This window comes from Lepidothrix coronata, unplaced genomic scaffold, assembly GCF_001604755.1.
Source record: "Lepidothrix coronata isolate B3197 unplaced genomic scaffold, Lepidothrix_coronata-1.0 Scaffold10, whole genome shotgun sequence".
In the NCBI taxonomy this organism is placed as follows: Eukaryota; Metazoa; Chordata; class Aves; order Passeriformes; family Pipridae; genus Lepidothrix; species Lepidothrix coronata.
In genome coordinates this window covers 5,255,230-5,274,457 of record NW_016690190.1, presented here as the reverse complement: position 1 = coordinate 5,274,457, position 19,228 = coordinate 5,255,230, and the positions used below count along the sequence as shown (strand labels likewise).

The 19,228-nt window shown below is 39.6% G+C and overlaps 1 protein-coding gene across 1 annotated transcript; it reads left to right on the top strand.

The window, feature by feature from the left end:
- Positions 1-2,418: 2,418 nt before the first annotated feature.
- LOC108492369 lies at positions 2,419-3,603 on the top strand. The gene is made up of 2 exons (XM_017804625.1): positions 2,419-2,875; positions 2,960-3,603. The coding sequence occupies exons 1-2, from the start codon at positions 2,573-2,575 to the stop codon at positions 3,551-3,553; spliced, it is 897 nt and encodes a 298-aa protein (XP_017660114.1). The 5' UTR covers positions 2,419-2,572; the 3' UTR covers positions 3,554-3,603.
- The last annotated feature ends 15,625 nt before the right edge of the window (positions 3,604-19,228 follow it).

The window sequence follows — 19,228 nt, the reverse complement described above, 5'->3', positions numbered from 1 at the left end:
GCTGGACATATTTGATTTTATTATATATGTTTGTAGGTTTGAGAATACTGATTGATCACATTTAATTTGCACTATGTTCTTTTGCAGCCTTCAACACTAAAAAGCTGTGTGCATGTGCATACATAGAATCATAGAATCAACCAGGCTGGAAAAGACCTCTGAGATCATCAAGTCCAACTCTTGATCCAACACCGCCGTGGTTACCAGACCATGGCACTTTGTGCCACATTCAGTCTCATCTTGAAAACCTCCAGGGATGGAGAATCCACCACCTCCCCGGGCAGCCCATTCCAATATCTGACTATCCTCTCTGTAAAAGATTTCTTCCTAATATCCAGCCTAAAACTCCCCTGGCACAGCTTAAGACCATGCACTCTTGTCCTACTGCTGGTTGCCTGGGAGAAGAGACTGACGCCCATCTGGCTACAACCTCCTTTCAGGTAGTTGTATATATTACAGGAGGACAACCATGCACATGAGCAACAGTATTAGTCTGCTTAGGAAAGGTGGCAGTCTGGCACAAAGGGGTTAATATTTCTACAAACTAGGTCTATTACCAAATTATATGGACTCACAGAGAGACAGAAAGAATGATCTGCTAACTGTTGACAATGCCAGTGTGTACTGTGCCCACCGAGATGACTTTTGGATTAACCATGGTCCCTTGAAGTGAGATTCTCATTAGGTTTATAACCTATTTACAAAACCATGGCATTGTTTTTGCCATTCTTGGAGGCACTCAGAGAAAATGAACAGGACCCAGAAAATACACAGATGAAGTAGAAGAAGAAATAGACTTAGGGAGAAGGACGAGTGAGAGAAGATTTGTTCCTGGAGGTTTCCCAAAATAAAATACATCTTTTTAGGTTTACTTCAAAAAACCTGGTAGAACTTTGTAGTGAGGTGGCATTTTCAGCGCATTTATTTGATTATTTTCTTCTCTGCTGCATGGAACATAGATGAACTCTGTGGATGATTCCAAGTATGGAAACAAGCAACTACATTTTCAAACTGCTGCCTCAGTAGGATATCGAGGCAATCATACACTTAAGGGTAAAGCAAAGCTGAAAAATAATGTTCAAGGCATAAAAAATAGTGTTGAGACTCCACAGAAGCTGTATTAAAGTTGACTTGATCAACTCTGGTTGTATTCTGTTTATTTTCACACGGAGGTTTTTCTTTTCATAATTATTTGCTATTGTAACTGTGTATATATTTATAGAAATATATAATATAAATGTATATATTGTCCATAAACATACAAAACCCTGTCTGTCTGTATACAGTATGATAAAATATAGAAATACAAATATATGCATATTTACAAACAATAATATAATATTTAAATACAGTAACGTGAGTTTAATTTGTACCAGCTGGACAATCAGATGATAAAACATAATGCTCAGTTATCATCCCCTTAAGCACCTTTTATTCATGATCTGGTCACATTAATCACATTTTGATATGATAAATTTACCAAACAATCTAAGCCAAATCTTTGTTTTATTGTGTAATTATGGACAATGCATCTATTCATGAGGTTTTGTGCATTCACTTGTTCCTTTTGAGAACACTGTTAACACTTAAAAGTGGTGGTGGGCAGTGATATGGAGATCACCATGATTTGAACAGATTCATGTGAAATATTAGCAACAATAGCAAAGCTTAAAATTCTAGACCTTTTCCCTAATCTTACTCTATTTCATAGTGGATCAAAACTACCAGTTTGTCCAACAGTTTGCTGCCTAGTCTTCTATGTCAGAGAATAATTTGACTTTAAAATGTTCCCTTTTCAAATAATATGACTATTTAAAGCATTAGTAACAGCTTCTTGAGTCCCTTTGGGGAAAAAATAAAAACTAAAAAAGGTTATACTTTTCCTGTAGCAAAATTGTTGGTATGTAACTACTGTCTAAGCAAAACATGTTGTGAAGTTGTGCATCTTGTCATAATAAATCATCCCCTGCACAGCTGTAGCTTTGTGTTTGGCTGGACTGAGGTCAAAGCACATGGCTAAGTGGAAAGGAGCAATATGAGCAGCAAAAATAGCTGCAAAACACATCAATGGGCTTGCTGTCTGTAGCAGGGTTGCTTTGACCTGCTAACAAACACCTCTGAATATTCACAGGTGTTCATAAGATCTCATGTGCCATCTCTAGGAAGCCCTTTTTGGTGTCTGACCACTGAGCTTTGGTCAGCTATAAAGTCGACAGGCAGTAGGACTACATGCCTCTTGTAAGTCCCTGCCAACTAGAACTACTTCGTGCAATCCTACGCCATGCTATGCTAAATAAACATGTGTGCAAGCTGCTGAACCAAATGAAAACAGAAAGTCAAAACCTCCTGGACATGTTAGAGTCCTGGGAAAACACATCTGAGGCCCCAGTGATTGGTGTGAAACACTAGTGCAGAGCACAAGAGAAGGGGGGATGCAGTGGACAGTTCAGTGACAGCCCCAGATGCATCTGCTGGGGCCGAGTGCCGGGGGTGCGGATGGACCATTGTGATGTCACATAGTGGTGGATTTTGATGTCACCAGTGACAGATCCAATCCACCTAGTAAAGGACTATGATGTCACAAATGACCAGGCATCCCTTGCAGCTTAAGTTTGGGCATCTAGTATGGCACGCTGGTAGCTCTCAGTATGTAAGCACAGAGCTCTTGGAGGATTTTCCCTGGTTCATGCATCTGGGGCACCCAGGAGGTGTGCTTGTAGCAGTAGAGGTGGTCTTGGAGGGGAAACTTCACCCAGGGGAGCTGGGAAGGTTTCCTTCTTGGGGGACCTTGGAATTGTTTCCACTCCTCGCTGGGCCAGCCGACCACTGTGGCCTCTCTCCCTCTTCTTGCGTGACATCCGCTGTTGCAGCGCTGGTAAGAAAGAACAGCTCAACATCCCAAGCAAGCCTGAGTGACCCTGCTGCCAGACAAATTCCAGCACTTTACACGTCCCTCTAGGCAGGACATGGCAGGAGCGCTGAAGAAAGCATGGGGGAGAGCACCTCTGCTGCAGGGGGTGGTGGCCTGCGCCAGCCACCCCAGGCAGGGCCGCTGAAGGCAGCAGCCGGCTCCAAGTGCCCCATCTGCCTGGGAGACGTGAAAAAGCCAGCCTACGTGGCCTACTGCATGCACCAATTCTGCTTTAGGTGCATCCAGCAGTGGGCCAGGGGCCGGGACGACTGCCCCGTGTGCAGGCAGCCCGTGGAGGAGGTGCTGCACTCCGTGCGAGGGGACGATGACTACGAGGTGTACGTGGCAGGCCTGCCCGCCCGCCTGCGCAGGAGGACGGCCATGAACAGGCCTCGCCGCCGGGCCCCGCAGTGGCACTACAACCTGCGCAGGCGGCCCGCCATCAACCCACCCGCGGCTGGTGGGTGTGAGCCCCCAGGGACCGAAAGCTTCCAGGGGCAGGAGGCAGCTGCAGGGCCCTCCAACACCCCATCGCAGCCGGCTCCCGCTCCCAGTGCTTCTCAGGAACCAACCCCGCTGAGGGCAGGCGAGCGCATGGCTGCCCCTGATGCTCCTCCAGACCCGCACAACAGCAGAGTGTAGCTGCTGCCCCTCTACCATTTGCAATAAACACTTTGGTGAATGGAAAAGAATGGATGATTGTGGCCTCTCCCTCTCTCCCAGTCCGAAAATCTGGATTTTTCATGCATTGAGCAAAGTGGTATATATTTTTCATAACAAATTCAGATACGTATCCTATAAAGTGAAAGGGAAAGCACCATACTCCTCAATAAACTTCTTGATAAAAATATAAACGTGATTAAGATCAGAAAAAAACATACGATGTCTATTCATACCTTGAATTATATGTGTCTTAAATGAAAAACTAGCCATGGTGCTCTTTTGCAGTATTTAGGTCATGGTGTACATTTGTAAGACCAAACTAGAATGTCAAGAAAAACCACGTTACCATAAAAACAGGGTGTAAAACTAGTGTCAGGAAATAAACTTTATGTTTGGCTGAATCTGAAATCTAGAAGACGTACATATGACATCTAATCTGCATTGAACAATTTGATTTACAGTATGATTCAGATATTACATGATATTTCACTACTAATAGAATACGGTCACCCAAGGAATTAGAAAATAGCTTTTGTTTTGTATGTCTCCCAGTAATAATAACATTAAGCACTCTGTTTGTTAAGTGTGATTAGTACAGAATGGAGTTTTATACAATAGTAAATGGTAATGTAGTTACAGATGCAAGCTGTCTCCTAACACATAATTAAGTCAAATTTTGTATGCAGTAGAGTTTGTATTATGGTTGATATGTATTCATAAGCAGACACACTTGATGTCATCTCTCAGCTAAAAACTAAAGAAAAAGTAACTGTGCACATCCCTCACAATTACTTATATTTGCCATGAATCCAAATTGGATATTTGTAGTCTTTTATTCCCAACTAATATAACTGTGGTCCTTTTAATTCTATGTTTCAAAATAGACATACCTCCATTTTATGTATATCATTATACATATCCAAGCTTAAAAGAACTTGTTTTATGAATAACGTTGCAATCAGAGATATATTAAAAGAGAGACCAGTTAAAGAGAGACTTGGAAGATCTATTGCAGGCTAGACTAAACAGATAAACTGCATTAGGGTCAAGAAGTCCTTGGAGCTGTTACTTAGCATCTGGGACAGTATTAGGGCCAGTATCAGGGCCAGTATCAAATACGTTTTGCTCTGATCTCCAGATATTGGTTAATGTATGCTGTTCCCACTGGTTCTGTCCCTGCTGTCTATTGCTAACCAAAAAAGTGCTCTCATTCTGACTCATTTCCTTCTCCAAAAATAAAATAATATAGACCGAGAAAAAACAGGTCTGTTAAGATATAACTGATGAAAAAAAGGGAGAAGTGTAAGAAGCTAATTAATAACCATAACAACAACAGCAAGAATAACGAAGTATGGACTGAGATCTGGAGACTGGTTCAAGGGGTGGAGGTGGAAAGAATCATAAGCAATTCCCTACTGTCTAATTGAGAGAGTACGGTACAACTGGGAGCTACCCTGGCTCTGTTGGTAAATTTGTCCTTGGGATTTTTGGAGTACCTACACAATGAATCTGTATGACCAATGTGTGACAGACACATTTATGTTACATTAGGAACAGATGGAAGATTTTGTTGTATAGGTGACTAAAAGTATTTCTTCTTGGGAGAACAAATCCAACATAGTGATCTCTTTTGCAGTTTGGGAAAGCTAAGCCTGAAAACAGCAGCTTGGAGGCAGCCAATTTTCTACATCTTAATTCATACAGTGCTTAAAAAATAATGGCAATACTTAGATTTGTAGGACTCCTTTCTTCATGATCCCAACACATCTTGACCAGAGTAATTTTATTCTGTGGGCATCTGAGTGGCTGAATTCCACTACAGCAAATATGTAAAGATTCCTTATTTCAAAGGAGAACAGGCAAAGCATAAAAGGCATTGATTTTACATCTGTTTGGCTATTCAGACCAAAAATGCTTCTGCAATCATCCAATTAAAGAAAAGCATTAGCAGATTTACTTGCCAACCACAGTTATTCAGCACTGAATCAGATCTGTCAAACTCTGCATCAGATCTCAGAACTTTATTCTTCCAATTCTTCTACTTCAGTTTTTAAGACTACTGATAATCTCATTACACCATTTAACTTGATTGTGTGTGATCCATTTTACAGGTTGATTTATAGGCTGTTTCAAGGAGAGGTGATTAATGCATTTGTCAGTAAATCTGAGCCTGAAAGTAGATTCTTAGGCTAGGACACAAATGGAGATTCTTTTCAAAAACAATTTAGTTTTTTTAGTAAAATCATGGTAGGTAAAATTTAGAAACAAAAAGAAACTTCAGAGAAGACAACCTAAAAACAGTAAAAGACTTAAAAAAAGAAAAGTGTTAAAAGGAATCTTCACAGATCTCACAGAGAAGGCTGTGGAAATGTAGCCATGCAAAAAAATAAAATCAAACACAAACAATTGAGTTTACCAAAATTATAACCAATAACATTGTGACAAGCTTTAATATGTCATTTTCTACTCTTATTTCAGTATTTCTGTTACATCAAATGTAGCTGTTTCAGCACATGCTAATTTCCTTATCTGTTCATCACCAGCTCTTTTTTTGGGACAGATACTTCGTGGTTACACCAGCATTACAGCTCAGCACTGCAGGGCTTGATGCACAACCTGCTTGTGACCAACACCATGGAGTCTTTCAGCTGGCATATGGCACACACATAGCACATAAGGTTATAAGAGTCCCAAGAGCTCCTGAGACCTCTTCAAATCTTGCTCTTGAGAGCTAAGTGTTACTTCTCATCAGCTCTGTCAGTCCAAAATTGTAGGACAGCTATAATTGAAAGTACAAGAGAAATTTGTTCTTTCAAACTAGATAAAATTTAAGCCCAAATTAATCCTGCATTCTATTAATAGGTATCATGAGCTAAGGTAAAATTATTTCAGGCCAAAGCTCACCTACAGTTACCACAGCAGAATACACTTGTCTGCTGGTATAGGTGCATCACTGTCTGCTTTATGCTTAGAAAGCTGTAAATGTCTGAAGACCTTACTTTCCTTTATTGTTTGTATCATCCCAAGTGTGGTGACTGTGACCAAAAACTGAGTTGTTACAAAAATAAAAGGTAAACAGTAGTTGGCAAAATAGTAAACAAAAATAAATGTGATATGTTGATCATGTGTTAGGAGGAGATTTGAGGAGGAAAGTTGTGTCTTGTAAGTCATCTAGCCAGGGAAGAAAGATGAGAGAAGACCCGCCAGAGAGAGTCAAGTTCTACCTTTGATGCACAGTGGGAGGAAGCACCCTGGCTGGCAGCAGCAAGCCCCCAGGGACCCAAAAACCCCAGAGGCAGGGCAGAGCTATGGGACCCTCCAATGCCCCATCCCAGCTGGCTCCCACACCCAGAACATCTCAGGAGCCAACCCCAATGAGAGCTCCCCCCGATGGTCCTTTTGACCCACACAGTGGCAGAGTCAGCGGTGCAGCCCCTCAGCATCCCTGTCTACTGCTTCCAACAAACAGCTTGGTGCTTTCCAGGGCTTGTGTGTGTCATGACCAAAGAGCCACACACCACAAGGAATGCTTTCTCATAAGTCTTAGAGTTTTTTGAACAAGCCTGAAAGCACATGGTATAACGGTAGTCCAGGGTATTAAAGGCAACCAAAACTCTGAAAGAGTTTGGAGAACAGCCATGAAAGTATTCTAAACAACCCAAACTGTAGAGAAATAAGAGGAAAATTTTTTCTCACAGACAGTATGAATTACCAACAGTTGGGTAGGAAGCAAAGGGTAGAAATAATGGTTCAGTTCTCATAATAGAGAGGAATCACCATGAGGACAATTGCTTTTGCTTTGCAGCATCCTCCTGAAAAATCCAGCAAGCTGAGAGATGCATCAGACATCAAGGTTTGATAAAGATATAAAATTATTCAAACTTGTCAAAACTAAATTGACTGCAAAGAGTCACAGAAGGCTTTTGTGATATTGAGTGATTGAGACATAAAGCAGCTGATGAAATTTCAATTCAATAAATGCAAAGTCATGCACATGGGGAAAACACAGTCCTAACTTTATACACAAACAGATGATGATAAGCTTGAAATGAGATATTGCCAGTTAGGAGTCACTGTAGATAATTCTCTGAAAACAGATTAAACAAATACAGAAAAACTAGAAGAGCCCTTCTGCTGGATCTTGGGTACAAAAACCATCCTTCAAGAATTAAGAAATTCATCCACACACACACACACAGCTGCTTGCATTTTGATTGCTCTAGTGCAGTGACCCCTTCTCCCAAATGCAGTGTAGGGTTGCTCCTGTGCATACACTTTGCCCTTGCTTTCTCCCAACCACTGAGCAGAAGCTTGAAGTACCTGGTATTCTTCCCATATTGTTCTTTAAGGAAATTGAAATGAACATCAAGACTGTACTGAGACTTCTTGAACCTTGGCTTTTGTTTGTAGAACTGTTTTACCTACTTTCTTTTGCCAGATGAATTGCTTGTATTCAGGGTAGAACCTAGGAGTTAAATTACAATTGCAATAAAATCTCATTATTTATTTAATTTAAGGACCAGTCTGTTCCTTTAAACAGCTTTTCTTAATTCCAAAAGTGATTTTAGCTCAATTTTTAAAATTATATTCTGGCTCAGGACATTCAATTTTTTTTCAGAATAAAAACTTCATCTTTGTCTCTTTTGAAAAAAATAATATAGCCAAAATGTAAACAAATGAGAGCATTCTGAAAGTAGACTCAACTCTAAAAATAAAAGAGATCAAAAGGAAAATGATACAAGCCTTGATGTTACATAACACAAAATAAACAGTTCTTTAAAGACAGGCCACAGACATTCAACAGTATGATGTTGCATAGGTATGCATTTTATACTGGGAGAAATTATTATGCAAAGGGGTTGCAGAGTCTCTTCTGTCACTCTATATTAAAACATTGGGGAAGAGGAAACAAATGTATACAGTTTTTGTCTGAGAGAAATGTGTGGCACCCTGTGCCAGCGTGTGGCTCCACAGAAGTCTCTACACAATATGTCCATAAAGAAGATTTCTTTGGACAATAAGTAGTAGTAGAAGGGCATGGATGAGATGACAGGAAGAACCGGCAGGAAGAGCAAGTTCTGTCCAGTTAGCACAAGCTTTTGCATATAGAGGTAAAAATAAAAAAAATAAATGACTTCACAAAAAATGTGTAGATTTTGTCACTACCAAAGCCTACCAGAATTGAATGATTTTGAATTCATACAAATGTCATTTTCGCTAAAAAGAATCTAGCAAACCAGATCATTCAAACAGATCTCAAAATCTCATCTTCATGATACAACAAGCTACCATGGACGAGTAATAATTTCAGTATGAACCTAGTGAGTCAACTCTTGTGCCCAGTGTGTGTACAAATTTGGCTAACACAGCTAAGGACTTCATCTGAAGGGTGATCCCAGATGCATTTCTTTTAGCTAAGGAATGGATCCCAGTGACAAATGGATATGCTGGGCATTACATGGAAAAAATAGGTTAGGTGCAGTGTGATTTTGAGAAAAGCAAGTACTCCTAAAAGAATGTACTACAGCATTTTTTGGGGAGACACTGACCTATGCTGAGTAGTCAGAGAATCAGCTGGAGATAGACACCAAAATCTATTAATCCAGCCAAGTGAGCTTTTTGTGCAACTTACCCATTGACTTCCTGGGACTAGACACAAAACCCCACAGACAGCACTGTCTTGCTGCTTGCTTCCATTGCCTCCTCCTAGTAGATCCAGTGGTGCAGCCTTCACCTGAACCAGGTCTTGAAGTTTTCCAATAGCTAAATGGGCAAGCGTGGAGGATGGGGATGATACCAGATTAAGGAATGTTGAAAACCTATTTTTTGCTGGAGCTGACCAATATTTCTGAAAAAGGCAGAAGCAGCCGAATGTTGGGCTCAGGTACTTATAGGCAGAAGTGGCTACAGGCACAGATAGGTACCTACAATATTAAATGAAAAAAAATAAAAAGGAAAGATTTACTTACCGTTAATCAGAGTCAACAGGCAAGCCAAGCAACAACAGTCCAAATACCACTCAGAATAAGCTAGAAGCTAAAGCTGACTATCCACTTCAAATATTAATAGAAATGTTATGTCTTGTCCTTACCTTCGGGTAGAAGAGAAAGTATAAATACAAACTCTTGATAACCTGTGGCAGGCTGACCCTATCAAAGCCAAGTAACATGTACAGCAATTGTACTGCAGGCAGAGCATTTAGGTCTATTGAAACCTGTGTTCAAATCACAGGCCATTACATACCAAATGTTTCTTCTGATTGTGGATCACAAAGCTTTTTTTGTCAGGCTATAACATTTACATCATAAAAGCCGTATTTTACAACAGTTTTTGCCACACTTTAAATTTTATTATCAGAATTTGCAAAGGAAACAGAAGAGAGATTAGTATTCTTAGTGCTGTAGTACCCATTCTGCTGTTTAAATTGCTGTTTTATTTTGAAACCGCTATTTGAACAACATGGTCTGTGGAAGGTTACAAAATATGGCTAGGGAAAAAAATATGGCTACTCTATTCAGCTCTGGGTTCTCCAGCACAAAAAAGACATGGCCCCTTTTATAGGTGGTCCAGAGGAAGACCCTGTAAATGAGGAGAGGATGGAACAGCTCTCCTGTGAAAGAAGGCTGAGAGAGCTGGTGTTCTTCGGCATGGAGAAAGCTTTGGGGAGAACTTATTGTGACCTTTCAATGCTTAGTAAGAAACATGGTCTTTTTAATATTACCTGTAGTGATTGGACAAGGGCTGAGTTTTAAACTGAAAGAGGGTAGATTTAGATCTGATAAAAGGGAGAAATTCTTTGCTTTGAGGATGGTGAGATACCGGAATAGGTTGTTCAGAAGAGTTGTGGATGCCTCATACCTGGAAGTGTTCAAGGCCAGGTTGGATGTGGTTTTGAGCAACATGGTCTAGTGGAAGATATGTCTGCCCGTGGTTGGGAGTTGGACTAGATAACCTTTAAAATTCCCTTCCCAACCATTCTGTGATCTGTCAATGAATGCATGAGTCCAAAACATTCTCTTGCAGGGAAAGGCATGTGCGGGTTTGGGGGAGATCCAGCAGATGGTCTGTAAACCTGCAAGCTTTTCTAGTTCTGTTCTTCACTTTTTGGCAAAGAAAATATGGATACCTCACATATGTCAGCTCTATTTTCTAAGTTTACATGCAATATGATTTCCAAATATTTTAATAATAAAAATATAATACTTTTGTGACATATTTGAACCCAGTCCTCACCTTTCTGTCCTTAGTTACTGCTTTGCTCCAGGAGGTAAAGATTTTGTTGCTAGCAAATCACTATGCAACCAAAATTTTCCAAATAAAACCTTTCCTTTGAAAATAAAACATGCCAATTAGAGGAGACATTTACTTTTTAAAATTTACTTATTCAGTATCTGGCCTTTCAGCAAATGCCTGTTTACCCTAGACTGCTTCCCATGAACTGGTTCTGGCATATCTGAGCCACTGCTTAGTTGGTCATCAGAACTAAAAAATACAGGAACTATGCAAACCCTGTTTGATACTTCAATAAAAATTTATCAGGATGCAAGAAATTTATCAGGATGGGAACACACTGAAAAATGAGATAGAATGTGGCTTTAAAGTGTTATACCTGTCATCAACATTTATTCCTTACTGAACATTAATGGTGACTTCGTGTTCAATAGCTGCAAGATCCGTCTACAACACCTAAGTCTACCTCTTTCTCATATTTTAAAAAACGTTTTTATTGAAAAATTAAAGTAATTCACAGCATCATGAACTTTCTGTCTTATGATTTTCAGTGTAAAAAACTTCCAGTTAAGAGAGTTCTCTAACTAGTCTTAGAGTTATTTAAAGAAAAAATCCCAACCATTTTCTTTTAATCAATGTCATTAGAACATTTAAAGTCACTACTCAGTTTAAATTATGTAATTTTCCATTTTAAATATTTAAAAATTATCACCTTATGGATTGTTTTTGGTGCAAAAACACTTTCCTTTTTCGCTAAGAAATTGCAGAAGAACTTTATAGTCTAAGGAGCACTTCAAATAATGCTCTTTAAATGCATCTATAAACTTCTTTCTTTAAGGACCTAATGCTAAATACACTGTCAAATTTATGTGGGAATAAATGAGAATTTAAGAACACTAAATAGAAGCAATAGTGTATAACGACTTCAGATGAAGCAAGAATATTGTATGTGCATTTTTCTCTTGCTGTCAGACAAGAGGGAAACTCACTTGAGTTCAATTTTGTCTTGGTGTTCACAGGCCTATTTCATCTGATTACAATAACTGCTCAAGGGTCATAAAATCGTTTGGTAGGGGAAAAAACCTCATTCACCTCACACAGATTTCTGTTGCATGATATCAATAACAGGAACATTTCCAGCAGATGGGAAACGATCCTTTCCCTCTGTTAGTATAACCACATCTGGAGAGCCGGGGCCAGTGCTGGACTCAGTACAAGAGGGTCGTGGGCACACTGGGGCAAGTCTTGCCAAGGGCCGTGAGGGTCGTTTAGGGATTGGAGCACCCGTCCTACAAGGAGAGGTTGAGAGAGCTGGGTTGTTCATCCTGGATAAAGTATCAGGGGTATCTTATCCATGTGTATAAATACCTGTCTGTTGGGGAGTAAAGAAGACAGATAGACTCTTCTCAGTGTTGCCCAGGGCAAAATTTTAAATACAGAAAACTCCATTTAAACATAAAAAAAAAAAAATAAATTATGATGAGGCTGGCCAAATACTGGAGCAGATTTTCCAAAGAGATTGTGGAGTCCTTGTTCTTGGAGTTATTCAAAACATAATTTTGCGTGGCCTTGAACAGTGTGGTCTAGCTGACCTTGCTTTGAGCAGCGGAGTTGGACTAGAGGATCTCCAGAGATCCCTGGCAACCCTTGCAATTCTGCAGCAATTCATGCAACTCAGAGACTACTTGAACCTCAGTCCATTAAAAGTAGGATATGTCCCTTACAAAGGATAAACATTCACTGTTATGTTGAATTCAGGAAAATCAACAGATGGGGAGTGGGAACTGCATTGCCCATCAAAAATGTAGATCAGAACATATTCACATTTTGAATTAAATTTATACAGTTTACTGGACAGCCTATGTTTTCCCTCTTATAGACAGGAATTAGATGCAGATAGAACCCAACAGGGAATTTCAAAAGGGAATTAAATACAAATAAATTTATTTATCTCGGCAGATTCTAGGATTTTTTTTCTCTTTAAAATATAGTAAATATCTGTGAATCACAGTGAGAAGGAAGAAGAACAGAAGATTTTGAAAAAACCAAATCCCCAAACAATAGTCAAGACACCACAAATTCTGAAATTACTCTGGATGTGTTCAGCTGCCCCATGAAAAGGATTGTTTCAATTGAATTTTCCTTTTATCTGTGAAACTCCTAGATGTGACAAAAAGTACTTTTAAAACTAAGATTATTGCCTCCTCAAGAGAAAATAGGAATCAATGTTCTGTCCAGGGACATGCCTACTCCAGCTGGTTTGGCACAAATCTGCTGTGCAGTAGCGTGGTAGGGCTGACTACAAACCACAGTTGCTAAAGCTTGCTAATATTTCCTGGAAGCATTTCTCTCAGCAACTGGTTTTTGCAGCTATAAAGAGCTCTCCATTCTGACTCCTCAGAGACTCTTCTCATGCTTCCCTGCCATACCCAAAGTCACCAGTGTGCAAATCACACCCCATCATCCTGTAGTCCACCATGGCCAGATGTTTTAACGTGGCAGGAGAGTGTTGAGGGCAATTAGTAACCTCCAGATTTTATTTCTGTAATTGGTTAAAGGGAATCTATTTTAGAGCTGGTACAATTAGCCTGCTCTGAAGTATCACATTGATGTGGAAATGGATAACACAAGACAATAGTGAGGGGAAAGTGCTTTCATTGACTTGCAAACATTTCCATGGTTCACATCCTTTTCCCAGAATAGGGCTGTCTGTCAAGTGCTCAGAGACTTGAGGCTAACCATTGCCATGCTGTAGAAGAAGCAAATATAAAGGTAAGGCCATAATTATATATATAAACTGTAGTGCACTGCTCCATGGAAACTGAGAGTAGGTTTCCAAGGCAGCCAAATCAAGAAAAGAACAGGGCTATAAAAGAGTGAAGTACAAAGAACACCAACTAACAGCTTGATGTGTTAAGAGGTAGATTTTGGAAAGTGCTTAAGCCCCACTGGAAGTAAATGACAGCTGGCTCTTTACTCGCTGAGGACTTTCCAAAAAGCCCAGCCAGAAACACTGTTGCTTGATGTGCATCCCTGATTATTCTTTGTCCGGCAGAGCTGTCCTGCAGCTGCACCTTCATTCCACGCTGTGCTCTGCTCTGGAGCTGCTTCTGCCTCTTTCCTCTCCCACAGGTACTGTGCTTCAGGGGACTGTTGTTCCTCCTCCTCCTCCTCTTCCTCTCCCCCAGCCTCCATGTAGCTTTACATCAACCCAACAGCCCAGTAACTGTGTGGCCTTTCTAACAGCCAGGAGAGTGATGCCAAAGTAGCGCCTGCTCTGGGTGCCAATGACCAAAGAAAGTTTGGGCCCTAACCCATTCCCATCCCTCATGAAAGGCAGATATTTCTTCGTATCAGCCTGAGTTGGCAAGAAAGAAAAAGAAGGACCATGCACTGTGGAAAACATAACTGATGTGACCCCTAACAAGGGCTTTGAGTAAATAAAAAACTTTTTTCTAAAAGCAACAGTTCCAGAGTAGCTGGTTGTTATTTTGGAAGCTGGTCCTACCAAACTGAACTGACCTTGAGCACAGCATTGCTTTCCAAGCTTTCATCCTTTCCATTTACATTAGAAGAAAACAAAACAGTCCAGCAGAATTTGTCTCAGTGTGCCAGGGTACCTGACATTTCAGTAGAAGCTGCAAGCAGCCTGCAAGCTCTGGTATTTCTTATCAAAACAATTGGAAAATGCCAAAGCAATAAGAAGTCTTCTAGGAAAAAATAAGGATGTAGATTTAATATGCAGTTAAAACATCTTTGTAATGAAAATGTGCACTAAGTGATCAATAAGATTATTAACCTCTAAACCCAGGAAACAACCCCCCATAAACAATAGATTTTTCATTCATTTCATCTGGAAGGCTGTAACCTATTCAATAGGAATAGTCTTCAACCCACCCTTCAAGACTTTGGCAGTGAATTACAAACAATAAAGCTAAGGCATAATATAATCAGTTATATGAAGCCTTTTTTACCCCCTTCCTATGTTTGAAAATTTCCATGTAGTGAAAGCTCCTCAGAGATCAAATTGTAATAAATATTTTATGGTAGTTGCCAAAGAAAAGTGCAGACCCAATAAATTAACTGAAAGTATTTTGAGCATGGATAGAAAAATTTCCCCTTCCACTTCAACCAGAACTAGTTTGGTTTTCAGTACATTTGCCACTCTAGACGTAGTCTGAAAATAATGAATTCCAAAACTATAGACTCTCAGTATCTATTACGGAAATAAATATGTCAAGTATTCCTTTGATTTAGAGCTTAACTAAGATTTAAAACCAATGATTTATGTACTTGATTTATAGTGAAGTCTTCTAGCTATGAAGAGACATTTTTTCTTTACTGAGGAAGATAAACATCTATTTGTGTTCTGTGCTTCAGGTGGAGATTGATCTCTCTCTTCATGAAGTTCATGTGAATCCTCCTTCAGGACACCGACCCAGTGAAATCCCCAAGAGACAGTATTTAGCTACAGAGACATCATGCAGATTATCTTCTTGTTCTCAGATATGAAGATTTAAGAATTTAATCACTAGTAATGCAGAAAGTAGCTAAAAGCAGTAAGTTTGACTGGAGCACTGGGAATCAGTGAGGGATGGTGACTTCTCTTGTTGCTTTTAGTAGTGAGATTTGTTGTCCTAAGCTTTCAGTTCGAAAGGATTCAACTTATTATCACAGCAATATTTTCTGAAGCTTTTCTGGGGGAAGCTATGCTATGCTACACACACTTATTTCACTGTTTTTGAGAGATTTCAGAGGTAAGTTATTAGCAAAAAATAAAAGTCAACAGGTACTATTTGGATTTTTTTTTTAAATATTAAAAATAATAAAGAAACAACAAGCAGCTTAACAACCTGTAGTTAAACCTCTGATCTTTTACCCGGGATGTTTGTGGCAATGGCTTGTACATCTTTGCAACCTACTTCACCTGCAGGTTAAGATTATTTCCACAATCTGTGGACTCAGTCTGGTCTGACAAACAGATCCATGGTACCACTCTGTAAAATTCAGCTGGCCTGAAGGCTCCTTAGACTGCACAGAATCAATGAAATAAACATAATTCGTGTCATAAACTGGGATCATTCTTATCTTTCACAAGGCAGAAAATCTCAGAAGTTATTTGGACACAACAGCTTTTGTTACATGGGTGACAGATTTTCTGGGGAGAGGAGGAGGAGCCAAGGACAGAGACATGGAGCAAGACATGTTCCCTGGGAAGCAATAGTGGAGCTCTTTGGGAGCTAAGTGCTAAGACAAGCGCTACTGATCCCAGATAGTGGGCAGCAAAATCCATGTTAGTGGAAACCAATAGACTTTTCTTGCCCCAAATCACAGATCTGCAACATTGCACTCCTGTACCTGTCTGAATAAAAAGTATCACCAGACGGAGGGCAGGAAAACCTCCAGCCAGCACTGAACAGGAAAAATGACCCTGGGACCACAAGGATGACTTTTCCCCAAAGATATTGAATAAGTCAGTTCACATGATGATTGACCACTGGTCCCCAAATGATAAAAGCCTGCAGCACCAGGAAGGCCAGGCTATGGTTCACCATCCTGGGGGGCCAGTCGAGTGAGGTGAAGGAGGCAGAGTCATAAGGAAGCAGATCAAAGGAGGCTGAAAGAATATGGGCTCCTTTATCACTGCTAAACTACTTTGGAACAGGTTGCACTTTTCATACCTATATGTTTCTTTTGGGATTTGACTAATCACATCCTAAAGGTCTTATCAAATGAATAATCCCCAGTCTGGCTTTCCATGAAGGTCATACTCCCTGTTTTCACAGTTTACCCTTGAAGTCTGATAAACTGCAGTGATCCAGTAGAACTTACCTATAAATCTACTTGTTATTTAAAGTTATAACTTTTAGCAGGCCTTTAGTTCACTTTTTATTTTCAATTCCTTGCCCGTCTTTAGATATTATCTTAGAGTTGTGATGAATTTGGCTGGCAAAGGAAATGATCTTGTCTAAATTTTTAATACGTTTATTTTGACCTTTTTCTTCAAGCACAGATAAGGCACTTACAGTTATCTCTTCTGTCATACATTATCATATTTTCAGAGAAGTAGTTTTGAGAAGTTAAATCAGTCATGATATTTGATGTCACTCCAGCACTTCTCTCCTCGATTTCTCTCTTTGTAGTGTTTAAAGCAGAATGAGATGGAGTTGTGGTAAGTGTTTTAGTTTGTATTTCCTTTTAAATAATTCAATATGAGCTGAGGAATTAAGCACACTGTAAATGCAGACTGAACTAAGTATGTAGAAGCATTATACAGAAAATAAAACTTTGGAAATAAAAGCCTCTCAGCCATTATAAAAGTTAGAGTTACAAAAGTCTGAAAAACCTCTTGATTTCCAATGTCTCATTTATTTCAGCTCACTGGCACCATAGGATTTCTATTTTCTATAGAAATTACGTTTTTTAATGTGTTTTTTCCTATTGAATTTAAAAAGACATAAGGAAGGAGGTTTTTAGTTCCTTAGAGTATATTATTTCCCTTATATTTCTTCTCAAACTACTTCAACTATTTCTAATCTGATTTTTCTCCATATGTATCGAGTTAATTATTTTTTCACTGCTTCTAGTACATCTTAAAGTCCTGCATCATGTTTGTTCTCCTTCATTAAATTCTTCCAAGTGTTGTTGATTCCTCACTTCTTTCATCCTCATTTGTGATCAAAGAAATCTCTACATTTGAAATAAAATATCCACCACAACAAAAACTCTGATTTTTTCCCCAACATACAATGTTTCCCTGTGCTTCTCTCTCACTCTTTGGAAGCATCCAAAGCAGACTGAGTGCACTCAGGAGAGAAGATATAGGAATAATGCATCTATAAGAAAGCAAAGGGAATCCAGGGAGGTAATAATTTAAATTTTCATAGTGGTGGCAAAGAACAATCCACATTTGAAATATACAGTAAATAAACAGGTAAAACCTGTTTATTTGGTATACTACAAAACCACTTTGTGTCACTATATTAGGAGTAACTTGGAGCAGGGCCTTATTCCTGGTAGCACTTGGGGGTCTCCCAGAATGTCTCTGCTCCTTCCTGCCAACCTGATCTGACCTTGCTTATTCTGTAGACCTTCCCCACTGGCAGAGTATCTGCAAGCAGGATGCTGTGAAAAATCAATTAACTGCTGAAAGACTTTCAGTTTTGGGAACATGACAGCTATAATTCACTTGAAAAAGAGGTGAATTACTACTGCAGGATTCAGATCCTTGCTCAGGCAGGGCAGGGTCTCATTGCAAGGTGGATACAAGGCACTATGGCAAAGGATTGTATTGGAAAGCTAAAAATAAAAAGTATTCCTTTTCTGGAAATTAAAACAAGCAACAGAATATATTTTGTATTTCAGAGGTATTTGATCTGTCAGTGTACAAAGTCTGTAGTAGATATGTATGTTGGGCAATGCAACACAAAAATGGATGCTTAAACATACTCATGGATTTTTCTAAAGATTGCATACATTATAAAAAAATCAAACCTTTCAGTTGTTTAATTTAAGGCAGGATCAGTTACATCTTCAGAGGAATAATAAATATTCCACCAACAAATGAAGGCTAGATTTTTTTCCATAATTGTCACAATGACAGTTGACTTGAAGTGTTTTATTGATTTCCCTATGGGTAACTTTGAGCTGTGGAAGAAATACACTGAATGTAATGTATCTTGGCTTATAAAATAACTACATAATATTGGAATGAGGACTGAATCTGCTGCAACAGCTTGCAAAGTCTTATTTGGTGTGCAGAGCCTCCTTTGGGTCATAAAACCCCACTACACACTTTGGATAGATCTCCATGGCCTCCAAGGTACCACCTAACTCAAGCATTATCTTGCATCATGAGTAAAGCGTCATTCTCAGGTGGGCAGAATTTGATTTTCCAGCACCAGACTTCTCCTAACACAACTCATGACCTTTTTCTCAAAAGTTGCCATCTCAAGTGTGCTGTACAGTGGAGGGACATAGGGACAATAAAAGTTTCTGGTACAGTCAGCAAGCTGAAATATCCACGTGCTGCATCAGAAGCAGGCAGCTCCTATCTTACAGAGTACAGCATCCTGGCCAGGTGATCCTCCTCACAACAGGGCACAGCTCACCTGACTTCTGAAGGGACCCATTATTTGAGACCTCTCATGTTACCAGATGAACTACAAGAAGTGAAGACTCAGCACTGATCTAACTCAGAATATTCTCTGTGCATGTGTGTGTGTGTGACAGATTACTGAAACCTTCATGGGTTTCCTGAGAGGAACACAGCTTCCCTGGAGAAACTACAGCACTGACTGCATGGCTGACAAGTATTGTGACCCAGGATGCCCTCAGCACGCTTAAATGGAGCTACTAATCTCAGTAATTTCCGCTATTATTGAATATTTTGTTTCATATTTGTCACCTATGGCACCAAGTCAG

What these genes read in the sequence shown, in the direction of transcription:
- LOC108492369 (XM_017804625.1), top strand. Translation starts at nt 2,573, where the DNA reads ATGATGTCACAAATGACCAGGCATCCCTTGCAGCTTAAGTTTGGGCAT. An exon ending in CATCCGCTGTTGCAGCGCTG is followed by an intron (nt 2,876 to 2,959) that starts GTAAGAAAGAAC and finishes ACGTCCCTCTAG; the next exon opens with GCAGGACATGGCAGGAGCGC.